This window comes from Lepisma saccharinum, chromosome 9, assembly GCF_977018435.1.
Source record: "Lepisma saccharinum chromosome 9, izLepSacc3.1, whole genome shotgun sequence".
NCBI lineage: Eukaryota > Metazoa > Arthropoda > Insecta > Zygentoma > Lepismatidae > Lepisma > Lepisma saccharinum.
In genome coordinates, this window is record NC_139237.1 from 74909365 (window position 1) to 74924529 (window position 15165).

General features: G+C 38.8%; 1 protein-coding gene across 1 annotated transcript in view; it reads right to left on the minus strand.

Moving 5' to 3' along the window:
- LOC145992483 (multicopper oxidase 3-like) overlaps positions 1-15165 on the minus strand; it is a 35794-nt gene that overhangs the window by 16060 nt on the left and 4569 nt on the right. Inside the window, exons 3-5 of the mRNA XM_083128865.1 lie at positions 4442-4562; positions 1762-1969; positions 614-834 (exon numbers count right to left, since the gene is read on the minus strand). Coding sequence (XP_082984991.1) covers positions 614-834; positions 1762-1969; positions 4442-4562 — 550 coding nt within the window. The remainder of the gene's footprint in view (positions 1-613; positions 835-1761; positions 1970-4441; positions 4563-15165) is intronic.

The window sequence follows — 15165 nt, forward strand, 5'->3', positions numbered from 1 at the left end:
AGAAAAAATGGGAGGGGGCACACATCATATCTTGTAAGCCGATACACATACACACACACACACACACACACATATATATATATATATATATATATATATATATATATATATATATATATATATATATATATATATATATTATATATATATATATATATATGGCAACAAATGTTCAAAGTGATACCCTTTTTGAGCCCTTTAGGTTTGGATTGGAGAATGGTAAGCTCTTTGTATATTGCTTAACATTGTTGGTGTGATACCGTGGCATGCAGCATCAATTGAACATGGAATGGGTTGTACACAACAGTTTAAAGGTGTCCCCATAGAAAAAATCTAGGGGTGGGAGATCTGGGAACCATGGGGGCCATTCCCTTGCCGTTGGGAGGCATGCAGAATCACAATTTCGGCTTGCTCTTGCATAGTGTACGTTCCATCCCTGGCATCCATTTTATCTCTATTCGCTTACCTGTAAGAAATTATCATTACTTAAATTTTTCAATTTTTCCGACTTTCCTTATGAGACCGGACTTTCAGGACACCCTGTATATATATGCATGAATGCATGATCCCTTGGACTCCCACGCCCGTGCGTAAATGTTTACAGCATACTCACCAGATACCTCCCGTATCCATTGATAAGGAAGGTTCTGGGGTAATATCCATCCTCTGGAGGGTGCGTACTTGGGATAGCATTCGCAGCGGGAACGTGCATCCAATCTTGAATTAAGATGTAGTGTTCGCAAAGGTCGTAGTCGTACAAATCCCCAGAAGGATCGTCGCACTTACATTCTCTGACGATCAGTGCACCAGTAACGCCGTCAAGTTTCTGATATTCTGGAAAAAGAGCAGAAATTTGTCATTAAAATTGTTCATATTGTCCTCGGGATACAATTGCGATTGTGCCTTGCAAGAAGTCCATGACAATATTTGTCATGTAGCGCATCGTTAACTTCCCATGATCTCTTTCATAGTTCATCACTCTTTCTTGGAGTCGCAATACAACTAAAAAATTTAAAAATCGTAGCAAAGGAACCACAAAATTCAAAAATAAAATTCAATTTTGACTCTCCTATACAGAGAATGTCGTAGATAAACAGTATACAAAAATAAATTTCAACCGAACCAGCAGCAAAAATTAATGTGTTCACCTGAAGACGAAAGAAGTTGTGGTCTCTCAAAACGTAATGATAGTTAAAAGAAGGGTAATGTTCAATTAACATTGCAAGCTGGTATCCCATCGTTCAGTGGCTATGTCTGACTTCCTTGCGAAAGAAAGTATTGGCCAGCAAGCTTGCCTGATCTGAACCCAATAGAGAATGGTTGGGTTGGTTTGGGGAGACATTTCCTCTTCGTACAGAGGAAACCGAGGAACACTTTATGTGCTTCGACGCAGCAAATATAACAATATCACATTCAAAATGTATGCTCATGGCAAAGTTGGTCTATATGGACCTGAGCCAGTGATGGCACCATAGGGGGGGCACGAGGGCGAGCGCTCCAGTTCATATCCAGACGAGTGCACCAAAGAGCCAGACCCGGCTCTAAAAGAGCTACGTTGGCAACCGTGCTTCGCAGCCGCCGCGGAGGGAAGAACCTCGCGGAAACCCTTCCTACATGCCCTTAAAGTGTGTATGAAATACTCGTCAGAGGCACACAGTGGTTCCGATCCCACTTTAAACTGTAGGTCCCCCAACTATCCATAAAGTAGGCTTAAAATCAACCCTTGGCGGTGCTTACATTTTGGACATCGGCTTATCTTACCTGTGTGCGAGTGCCAGTAGTGAGTTCCTGGCCGAGGGGTGAACACGTATCTGAAGGACTGCCCCTCCTGGATCTCGCACTGCGTCACACTGGAAACTCCGTCCATCCACTGCGTCCCCTTATGGAGCATACCGTGCCAATGGATGGCTGTTGATTCCCCAAACATCATGTTGTGGACTTCAACAATGATGGTGTCGCCATTGCAAACCTGAAAATAATGTGTAATAACAATTACATGCTACAAAAATCCTTCTGCAAGAAGGCCAAGACGAAGATTGGGGGGAGGATAAAGTTGAGATGTACCTAATGGAAATCGTTAAGGATGGAAAAGATTGGAGTGATCTTGACCAGGATAGGGACAGATGGAAAGCTTGTGTTGCTGCAGCCATAAACATTCGGGTTTAAGAAGGCTAGAGAGTTAGTTAGTTAGCTACAAGAATCACTATGCACCTTGTAACAAAAATTACAAGGATAATCGATAACTTGGCACTGAAATTAAGCTAAATTGACAAATAATGCCAATTAGGAGATCTACCTACTTGTATTTACATCCTACTCATCATAAAATATGATGTATGTGTTCCTTTATTTAGCGAAATCGCCAGAAACACCGTGACTGTAATCTACACTCACAAGCATGAAATATTTATTTTCAATTGTATGCATGTTGAAATTAAGCGTTATATAACGGTTGGGGGATTGCAATGGTGCATATGTGCTTTCGGTGACAGTAGCTACCGATTCGGACATATCCTAAGTATGATTGAATATTAAGCCTATAATAGTTCCAGTTGAAAATAGTTCTACATCACCTTTTTGCCACCAGAAATAGCCTCCATAAGAAATTTTCAATAATTTATAGTAAAGCAAGAATCACGAACAAACATAGGGATATAAATAGAGCGAAAGACAGGATAAGAGAAAGTAGCATTCAATACAAAATGGTTACCACGAGATTTCAAAATTCAAAAAAATAAATTATTTTTCAGATTTTAGAAGTCACACAAATTTACTTAATGTCTGAAATTTTCCAGCAAGCTTTAAAGTTTTGAATGAACTGTGTAAAAATTTACAAAACAGAATAACTCTGTATTTCAGTGCATTAACTATATGAAATGCAAATGAATAAAGAGAAAAGAAAATCGTTGTAGTCAGTGCCGTGTTTGTCTGGGGACAAATAATATACAATTATGTGAGCTATATATACAGGGTTTGTCCGGAAAGTAACGAGCCTCATATTTTTTAACACAATTTATTGATCGTACACATACAAAAAGTTAATATTCCTCAAAGTACATTCCTTGTGCATCAATACACTTTTGCCAGCGCGATGTCCATGCTCTATAGGCCTTTTGAAACTCCTCGGGGGGGATGTCCTTGAGAAGAGCCGTCGTGGTTGCTTGGACGTTCTCCACAGTGGCCAGATGATGTCCTTTAAGCACCCGTTTCAATCGAGGAAACAAAAAGAAGTGGGCTAGGTCGGGACTGTATTCAAAAATCCATGATTCATCACCAGTGATAACGTTGTCCAGGAAACTAGGATCATCCTCACAAAGTTGTTTCAGTTCCTGACACGTTTCCCCGCGATTCGCTTTTTGCGCGTCGGTCAACACTTTCGGCACAAGTTTAGCACAAATTTTCCGCATGCCCAATTTTTCCGATACAATCTCATGGACAACGGTTTTCGGCAGGTTTAACTGTTCAGCCATCATACGAACACTCATTGGAAGATCTGTGTTGAGCAATTCGCGCACACGGGTGACATTTTCCTCCGTTAGCGATGTTGAGGGGCGTCCGGAACGTGCCTCGTCGTTGACGTCTTCCCGACCTTCTCGGAACGCCTTGTGCCACTTCTTTGCCTGCGAATAGGACATGCAGTCATCCCCAAAGGCTTCCTTCAGCATGTCGTACGATTCCTTTGGCGTCTCGTTCAGCCTGACACAAAATTTCAACGCGTAACGTTGCTCTAACGTTTTCTCCATCGTAAGTACGACGAGGTCACTGCACAGAGGTTCACACCGCAGCACGTCCTGACTCGCCGAGAGCACTGAGGCGACTAACCCCGGTACCGCTGGAAAGCTTTATGTCCCTCCCACTCGTTTTCACCGGTACACCGCTCGGCGCTGTACAGTCTTTCCGGACAAACCCTGTATATATTACATATTGTATATCCCCATAAGCACAGCAGCTTAAAAAATTAAAATGTGTGATGTGCATGTAAGTTTTGTAAACAATTTGGTTGGTTTGATTAATGTTTAAGTAAAATTTCCTGTAAGGTACGAATAATTTTGATTGGGCATGTGAAAGTTTCAGAGGGCCCAGCCCTCCGTAACATCTCACTGGTTCTGGTGTATAGAGCAGAAGTCGCTCCTCAAGAATATAATAATATATATATAACATAAAAGAATAGTTTATTGACTTTTTGTTATTTATCGTCGCTTTCCTTCCATTTTTGACTAATCGCGACGAGAAGGATGAGTGATGATATGAAAAAATTGATGAAGGAACACTCAATAAGAGAACCCATGCCCAGATAAGGATTCGTACCTGGGAACCCTGGCATTGTAGAACACTCTGTTAACCACTACACCACGGAGGTCGTCTATCTTTGAAAATATAACAATTAAAAGGGTAAGCAGGGTCTTGTCTCCAAGTGTGTGTGTGTGTGTGTGCAACGTACTTGTATGTCCGGCCCTGGCATCATCCTGTTCACGCTCTTCAAAGATCTCTCGAATCCATCTGCCGTTATGCACTGAGGGGAAAAACAGTCTTCGGGTACAAAGGAACAGTTTTGGCAGGCACTGGAAAAAATAATAGTAAACAATTGGATAAGTAATAGTTTTGGACAGTGTACGCACTAAATAACTGATTACGTCATAAAAAGTTGTAATCTACTCATGGGCGTATATGAGTCATTCCATGCGAAATCAACACAGCCTCCAACCTGACCATCTCAGATTTTCATGAAATTTGGGGAGTTGAAACTATGCATGGAACTTAGTAACTATGAAAAGTTTTAGTCTCGTGCGTCTTGTAATTGTTAAATTATTCAAGGTCAAAGTTAGCAGAAATTGCCCTTTTTGAGCCCGCTTAGCTATACTAAATGTGCTGTAACTCCGCCACTATTTAACCTAGAAAGCTCAAATAAAGCTTATTGTACAGGGAATTGAACAAGCTTTCCAGTGATTTATAACAAGCCCACCTTTCGATAAAAATATAATTTTGTCACGTGACCTTGACTTTTGACCTTGAATATCTCAAAACATGTCATCACCAAAAATCGTCAAAAAAATGTATTTTGTCCCTCATGCCATACTATAAAACATATCAAAAAATCATTCTGGGACTGCCATGGGGCCAGAAGATACAAAATAATATGTGTAACTGTGTGACTGATAAAAGCCTCATTACATGAACTACGACGAGTCAAAAGTCCTTTAACACCCCCTACAAAATGTAAAGGAGTTATCCTGGTCATGAAAGAAATAGGTTAGGCACAGGGAGATCTCTAGCTGTGTGTGTCAAGCGCAGGTCCGGCATATTGTTGACCGCCATATTGAATTCAACGCAAACATTTCAAAGGAAAGTGGGTGATGTGAAATATCAAATCAGGCAAGAATTTCACGAGAAATGAAGCAGCGAAGGATTTCCCAAGCAGCAAAACGTTATACGCATATCTTTCACTTACGATATATGCACATTATAGTGTTGTCAATATTCCTGTGAGCACACTTGTTGACGACTCTCACACTCACGTACAACATTTGGCAATGTAGCAGGTGCAACAACATCGCAACCAGCAACTATGCCTTCTCTCAGATGGTCAATATCAGGGACTTTTAGTGCATGCACCATTCTCTTCAAATGTTTCTGAAGGTAAAAGTCCTCCTAAGATGTTAGATCTGGGGAATGTGCAGGCCTTTTAATAGATCCCCATCTGCCCATCAATCTACCTAGAAATTTACCATGAAGAATGTTCACATAGTGTTGTCACACACTGTCCTGTTTCAAAACTCTGGAAAAGTGCCATACCCCGTAAGCAAGGATGAAAAACCTGTTCACTTAACATAACACATCTAAGAAGCCCTCACCATTTAAGGTTCCGTTGTTGAATATGGACCAACCATTTCAGTTCTCCATACACTATACCACATCATTAGCTTACCAGCAATATCCATTCGGCTGGGATCTGTCTTCTGTAGAATAACAAATCACAGGTATTGCGTATAATTTTTATTAACTTTACCAGGAACATAAAAATTAGCATCGTCACTGAAGAATTTTTCATTCCAAAGGAAGTGTCACGTAATTGTTTGAGATACTTTTCCCAATATTCTCCACTGTTCAAGTATTTGGTGAATGTTTCTGATTAAAATCATATGCAATGGTGCGTATACTTCTTTCTGTCCCAAGATGTCAGCGTGATCTTGCCGAGTTCCTGACACGTTAGGAGCATTCTTAATACTTTGTTTTTAACACCTCGAAAAGAGAAAATGATTACAAGCATGCAGTAATAATTTTTTGCTGGTTAAATATACTTTGGAAAAACCTTCGCCGCTTCATTTCTCTTGGAATTCTAACCTGATTTGATATTTCATATCACCCACTTTTCTTTGAAATGTTTGCGTTGAATTCAATATGGCGGTCAACAATATGCCGGACCTGCGCGTGACACACACAGCTAGAGATCTCCCTGTGCCTAACCTATTTCTTTCATGACCAGGATAACTCCTTTACATTTTGTAGGGGGTGTTAAAGGACTTTTGACTCGTCATAGGCGAAATAGTGGCGGAGTTACAGCACATTTAGTATAGCTAAGCGGGCTCAAAAAGGGCAATTTCTGCTAACTTTGACCTTGAATAATTTAACAATTACAAGACGCACGAGACTAAAAATTTTCATGGTTACTAAGTTCCATGCATAGTTTCAACTCCCCAAATTTCATGAAAATCTGAGATGGTCAGGTTGGAAATTGCGCTTATCTGTGTTGATTTGGCATGGAATGACTCATATATAGCTCACGTAAGAGGGAGAGGGTTCAACTTTTGGTTCAATTAGGGTTTCTATACTATTTCATAAGTGAAAATCCGGAAGACTACCGACCGGTAGCTTGTTAGGGAGCGGGGGGGGGGGGGCGATAAAGTTGTATGTATGGACAATATACATCCACATTTTGCAGGAACGTTATTTGAAAACTGCGGACAGAACAGATAGGCACCCAAGCACTGACTCTTTATAATAAGCAATGGAAGAGAATGGTAACTGAAATTCAGCACTGCTAGCAGACGACGGCGCCATCGTGAAGTCAAAGATGTTTGCAGTACAGTCTGTATCTCGTTAACTCTTGTATTATGGAGAGGGAATGGTTCAATGTAGAGTTAGATTGTTTTGTAAAATGAGCATTTTAAAATTACGTCCATTTTTACGTAAAATTTTAAAATATAAATAAAGTTCGGAAAAGTATAGTCTTAATCATGTCTTCTTTCCCACCCGAATCCAGAACATTTGTGCACCCCGAAGAAACTATTCAGGACACCGTGACAAATGATACCCTTCCAGGATTGTCCCTGGAAATCCGGGACGTATGTCGTCCCTAGGTATGATCTGGCTATCAAAATCCACTCTGCCACCAAATGAAAGGTTACACAATTATTAAATTAAGTCTATCTACAAACTTCTAACTTTTCTACATAAAATGAGCAGAAAATGGTTTGAAAAAGCTAATCCCAGCTTCTCTTTAAAAAAGAATTACAATGTTAGAATTAGTATTTTCCTCCTTGCTACAAAATTGAAAATAACGTCATCGGTGTTATTTTAATATTCGTATGTATGTACACTTAAGAGTGCAGAGTCCATTAGTCGAGGATCTCCCGTTGAATTGCGAGGACATTATTGCAACCTCCTTAATGTTAAACACATTCTCTCGCGCGTTGAAGATGAAACTGGCAGTGTAGCCAAGATCACCAACAATTTGTGCATTTTGAGTACAAGAGCTTGTCACAATTTTCTACTGCCTACAATGCAGACCCTGGCCATGTCTTTTCAATTACTATTTGGCACATTTTTCATTCAGATTTGAAAATGTAAAAAATATCAACCAGGCCATCCAACATTTTGACACACTGTTCCAATGAATGAGGAATAGGCATTTCATATTGGAATAAGTTGTTGCAATTTTTCAATGTATTGACTGGGATCAGAGAAACTCGGGTTCATTTCTACTACAAAATGGTCCAAAAATGGACAACAGTAAAGTTTCTACTATTAGTGTATACGATTTCGCAAGCCACCCTACTGAGTATTGATACCTCTCTGTCCATCATGTGTCGAACAACCTGAAAACGTTACAGTACTTCCCAAGCTATCTTGCACTGCAGTTCTTACAACAAAATTACTTTGAGAAGATTGATTGATTTATTTGCATTATTTTACTTCGCTTTTTGTGCCACTTGTGGCTAATTTCCAAAGATGAGTGATGACATGATGAAATTGATGAAATTGATGAATAGACACCCACAAACGCCCATCATTCCGGGTTTCGAACCCGGGACCCACGATGTGCTAACCACAGGGGGCTACTTCTTTGAGAAGACTCCAGGGGAAAAATTATAACTGATTTGAGAGTCTCAATATCGCAGAAAATCCACAGAAATGGGCAATAGCCAGGGTTAAAATATGTGCTGAAAAATGTACAAAAATTGCTTTTGGTCACTTCTCTGAAATTATCTATCTATCTCGGCCCCTTAATTCTACCACTCATTACATCAGCACCTTCATATTCTTCACCAACTATTTTGTTTCTAAATCCACACCCACTCAACCCAGAGAGAGTAGAAGTACTAATAGATGAAGCTAACCCAGATGCAGTTACAATCTCCAATAGGGACATGTTTCCCATTCCGATCTAGAGTTTGGAAAATTGTTTATCGACTTTCGGGATTATCAAATTTGAAATTTTCCATCAAACAGTTGGAAAATTTCAAATTATCAAAAAATTAGAACCTCAGGACTACTAAAATCTTGAATGGTAACAAACCATATTGGGAACTTCTAATGAAATTATATTATTTGTGCTATAAGTTCACAAGTAGCTGCTTCGGGCAGAAATTACATGTGGCATTATAGAATGTGAAAATATCAGGAGCTTTCTGATTATTTTCCAGAGAAATTCCGAAACTTTCAGGAAATTGCAGACATTTGCTTTACAGTCCCATCTGGTGTGTGGAATTAATTTCTTTCCCATCCGTATACCGTTCTATACGCTTTTAATTTATGAGAACAAAAAGTCTGAAGAAATTTTTACGAACAAGTCTCTGCGCATAGCGGATAGAACAGGTAATCTGGTAATTTTACTTAACCTAAAGGGGGGGGGGTAGGACCCGTTAAACCCCACTTAAATACGCCCATAATACTCAACAAGGGGTTGGCTTTCACACATCCCTGTCGGAGGAGGTAGAAAGTTTTCCCTGCACTCTAAACTGAATTAAAGTTAATCGCTTTTCAATTAATCGTAAAAAGATAAGGTAAAGGTGGTATCGTGCGTGTGCACACATGCCATGAAGACATTTGGGGTGATGTGTAGGCACAGAGCTCCACACATATTCTTGATCTCGGCCATAGTTGAGATGATGTGATTAGCATTACGCCGTTACCCCACATGTATGATGCTGGGTGGCCCTCAGAGCCACGCAGAAACAGGGAAATGAGGGAGAAAGCTACTACAGCTACCAGCAAACGCAGCTGCATCTACTGCTTCGCTCTGCTCACTCGCCTCCTCCTCTGCCGCGGGCGGCCTTGTTCCGCAGATTTCGGGCACCATAAAAATCCTCCCAATATGAACTTATGAACATCTAAAACTCATTTTCACTTCCTCGTAAAGAAACAATGTGGACATTTGCTCTAAATTCCTTATCCAGTCATAACAAATCGGTAACAGAATTTCCAGTGTAAACAGCCCGTCATGTAAATATTCAAGATGTTTCATGACCTAGTAATCCACTTCGTTTGGCACATGTAGGAGTGTTCATCAGGAAGGAGTTGCGTTTGCACATTCTTGACTGTTATAACAACAGGTCGTGGAGTTGAGCTGAGTCGTGAGAAATTTCAGGAAGTATTCTCTGCCTTCTGAGTTGATCTTCAAATTGAAAGAAAGAGTGGTATTGTGTGATTCTAGCCGAATATTTGTGACAGCTACGAAAATGAAAGTTTATGTTGCGCTACTGTACCAGGGGTCCCGCGTTCGAATCCCAGCCTGAGCATTCTTTGTGAGTGTCCCTTCATCAATTTCATGACATCATCAATCAACCCGTCTTCGCGGTCAACCAAAAGTGGGAGAAGAGCGAAGTAAAATTAACCAAATCAATCAAAGCAAGTTATGAAATTTCGCAAATTCGTTTTAAATTCTGGTTAAACTTAGCAAAGTTGAGAAAAACTACAAATAGACAATGATCGTATCCGTCTGTCTCTCCTGCCCGTGACAAGTATCTGTAAGGTAGGTGAACCAATGGCAGCCCGTGTTCCCAAGGTGGCCCACATTACGAAAATCATATTAGTATCTAACACAGCTAACAAATGGCACTACATTAATATACCCAGTCCCCTTCAGGTGCACCATGCAGAAAACAAACTGTCTCGAGCTGCCAGCAGCCATTTTGTTTAAGTTATTGTGGACCCCCTGGCATCGTAGGGACTGTGCACATGGCCGTAGGCAGGAAATTTTTTCGGGGGGGGGTTAATCATAATTGAATTAATAGTAATAATAATTGAATTAATAATAATAATAACAATAATTATACAATGATAATTAAAATTTCATAATAAAAAAGTTATTCCATAATAATAATAATAATAATAATAATAATAATAATTATTATTATTATTATTATTATTATTATATCCTTGAAGGAGCTTACTGAATTCAGCAGATGAGTGAATATCCAGTACAAGGTTTTTTTTCTTTTACGTTTCATACAGTGTGCACAATTATTGTACTTCGTTATTAAATTTTAGATACCTTCAAGGAAAAGCTTTAAAAGTTAGATGAAAATTTTAGTCGTAACGTTTTTCTTGTTTGATCTTAAAACTTATATTTTGGAATTTTGAAAAGTGTGGAACCAGTTATTTTTCTTAAGAACTTAGTCTGGTGCATGGATTGTAACCTCAATCACGAACGTAATGCGCTACGAAACTGGAGATCCTAGGTTTAAACTCCTATCAAGGGGGATTTTTAACTTTATTGGACAGGGAATTTAAAAGTTGGAAAGAGAATTTTGGAACAATCATAAGCGAATTTTCAGTGTATATTCCTTGTGACGCAGGAACAACACTGGAAAGAGGACATCAGAAGTGATCAAGTGAAAATGGAGGGGTCGCGGGTGGGCTGAGATTCCGAGATTAAATCCTGTTTCACTCAAGTTACAGAATTCCAAATGTATGGAAATTCTAGCTCGATCGTTTCAACATTGTCTCCTTGTATTTTTGTGATACTTCGAAAAAAAATTTTGAAAATGACTTACAGATTTTGGTTTCTGAACTTCCATTAATCCAACATGTCAGAAGTTTCGGGGGGGTTTGAACCATAGAAACCCCCCTCTAAATACGGCCATGACTGTGCAGACCACTCCTCCACGGAGGTCAGCTATTCTTCGGTACTGTATATAATGAATATGAACAATAGAAAGTTTGACACCAACAATTTTCTCTAATAATATGTATAAACGTCAATATACATGAATAAATGGGTTTTCTTGAGCACAAGCATCATTTCTAAGACAACTATAAGCCATGAGCCACCTTTGCGACCCATGGATCACCTTGGGAACAGATGTAACGGTTTTGTAATTCTCTTTCTTTTTAAAAAGTTACAAAAAATATCCATTTCTTACACGTTGTTAATCTCTATCTCTCGTATATAAAAATGGATGTATATGTGTGTGTGGGTGTGTATATATGTTTGTTCCGGCATAACTCTCGAACGTCTGGAGCAATTTCAACCAAACTTGGTACACGTATCACTTGCAATCTGGAAATAATATTTTTGGGGTCAAGACACCCCTGGCACTATTAGGGGTGGGATGGGAAGGGGTGACATGTAAAATGAATCGCGAACGACCGATATTAAATTCCGCACGAACAGACATCCGTGACTCTATGAAATCCGCACAACGATAGTGTTTCTCGGCTTGTCTAACATTCAGGCTGTGTTGTGAGTGGAATCCATAGTTTTCCTGACACTCCCAATGTGGTTCGACATCAAGTTCATCACCTATCGGCATGGGGGGTGAGAGGGGTGAAAAATAAAATGCCACAAATGGCCTACATTAGCGTCGAATCCATAGTTTTCGGAGTCGCTAAGCTAATTGGTGACATTAACGATCACATTTAAAATTAGTTACATTTTACAGTATAGTTAGAATTCATTATTTTCCTAACGCCGGGTAACCAGCTAGTTAGTTATAAGAGTTATCTCTTTTAATTTCAGAAATTAATCTCTCATTAGGGATTTGTAAATTGCCCTAGAAGCTTAACTAAGGCCATTTTTTGTTCACCTACCTTATATCAGAAACTATCCGAACATCAAAGGCAGATAGGCAGTAGGTTACTGTACTCGTATAGTTTTCAGAGGCTATACCCCAAGTTTCGTGAAATGTTTAGTGGTGGGTGACCATGCTTCCACTAACTTTGGATTTGATGTACCTTTCCATTTAATGTATTGCTGAATTCATTTAACTTCTTCAGGAAATTTAATTTTTGGTAGAATACTGATAATGATGATATTCCAACAATTGACACAATGGGAAAGGCATTTTAATAATAAAAACAAATATGAAATGTGTATCTTAATGAAAGTAGCTAAATATAGTGCTTTTATAGGCTACAGCCACAGATAAACATATATATATATAAGCAGATCTTCCTTTATCTGTGCTACAGCACAGCATGTTATTATATTTTATGTTCTTGTTGATATTGCTTTTGTAAATAATCAGTTGGTATACTGTTAATAACTAAATTTAATTCTTCTAATAACTCCAGAAATGAAAACTTGAAAAAATAATACTTAGAAGTTTACATTGTTCAATAAAGTCTATATCTGGACTATTTCTACGAGCATACACAAAAACACTCCGAAGTACCACTTTTGATACGTCGCCACATTTGTAACTACAACAACGTTTGCACAACACTTTAATTATCGTCATTTGCAACATGGTGGTTTTTCAGCCACATCTTCACATATATCTAAGGCTTAAACTGATCAATTGGTGTGAATTCGCAACATTATGTTCCCGATCACGTGAAACCAGAAGTATTCGACCGTAATAAGCTCAGTGGAGCAATGGTCAAATTACATTAATTTAAAAAATTAAACGAAAGTGGAAGGTATGGGCATTGTAAATATTATCAAGCATTGGGATATTATCAAGTTAGGCCAGAGGTGAGGATATGATGTTGTAGCAGTTATTCTTGAGCACATCGTACAGTTAATCACGAATTGAATTAAATTGAATTGTTGTTTTAAGTCCATTTATGCACAGAAAGGCTAATCGGGAATGGACTTGCAGTTTTTAGTGGAATCCGAACCACTATGTGCCTCCACCGGGTTTCGAACCCGGGACCCTTTGATTACAAAGCGACGACGTTACCACTACGCCATCGGGGAGGCTCCCAGTTAATTACGATATCCTTTTATATATTTAATGGTTCAGGATTATGAGTTACAATTGATATATAATGAAGCATTTATGATAGAAGTATGTAACATTCTAAATGAATGTTTTTTGATGTCAAGGAATCTAATATGCTGGGAACTAGGGTATTTGAACGTTTTTAAGGCCTTGGATTGAAGTGTGGCAATAATTCTAATTTATTTATTCGTTTGCTTCCTACAGAGAGAATCTCCAATTACAGGAAAGCTTACATAAATTCAAATAATAAACATATAAGAGTGTAGATTACATATAAACACATACACACACAAACGCATTTATACAGACAAGATAATAAGTAAAGTACTACAGGACATATATCCAACCATATACAAATATATTCATAGTTCAGAACATAGCCTTTATATAGTATTGAACGGCAAAAATAATTTTTAAAAAAATGAAAAAAATAGCATAGAAGGTAAAATACTTTCAGAATAATGGAAAATAATGCACAGTACAGTAGAAAATAATGTACAGTAGAATGGATTCACATATGTATATTTAGTCTTTTTCAAAAATTGTTTTTAATGCTTTTAGATACAAGGAAAGTGGCAGACTGCAATCTAGATTTTCGTGCGTTGTAGAAATATTATTTATTAGCAATTAATTAAGCACTATTAGACCTACGATATGATAACAAGTAAACAGATAACACAAGGCAAGGTCTTAAATAGTGGAATAGGTCACTAAATGATAAATTCGGGCCTAACGAATACGTACTGCAGATAAATTAGAAAACAACCGTATGACCTGATTTGACGAAAGCTGAACTAGTCGAAATTGAGATAGGAGACCTAATATTTTTTTCTTCAGATAAAAACGCCACAGCAGTGAAGATATCTCAGAGGTTTTGCATTTGAACGAAATCGACCAATGTAGCACAGACCTTTTCGAGTCCCCCTAGACATGCCTTGTATATGCTGCACTCTGGTGCCGAATGTAAGAAGTATTTCCGCTTGCATCAGTGCTCGCACAGCGAAGTGAACATCTTCTGGGTATAGTGGCCAACAGACCCTTAGCTGTAAGCTCTATGCAACACGCACAGCAATTGTGTTCAACGCCCTCCGTGGAACACCGTGGGAGTCAGTGTTACCAACTATCTAGAGAAATTGTGGGTATATACTCGTACATCAAACAGTATTTTTTTTCGAATAAATATACGTAGGCCTATGTGTGTGTGCATTTAATATGTACGAATTTAAGACATATACGTACATGAGTGTTCATGTGCTCATGCGAACATTATCAGGCGACGCACCTGGTTAAACCCTTGTCATTATTTTCCATCATAAACAGTTGGGAAGACTAAAAGTTTGTGCGATGAAAGCAAAATCAACACATTGAATAAGGATATGCCGAACACTTAATACAACACAAAGGACGTGACACATTGAATGGTCCAGCCCTTGCAGCAAGAGACCATGGGTGAGACGGCTGTGTCCAATACGGAGCCGATTTAGCCAAAATGTTACAAACCTTGTACTGGCACGTAGCATGTAGGCTCTTTGGGGATCGTCTTAAAAACGGACTAATTGATATCATAGAAGCTTGTAATTATCATTCTCGTGATATCGTAACTGGAGCCCCTGCTTGGTTTTTAAAATCTAGCGTAACCTGTTGCTCGCTTCAGCTAAGTGGTAGTAGAAGACAATGATATTCGCTCGTGAAAGTTCTATTCATAAAATAATATCTT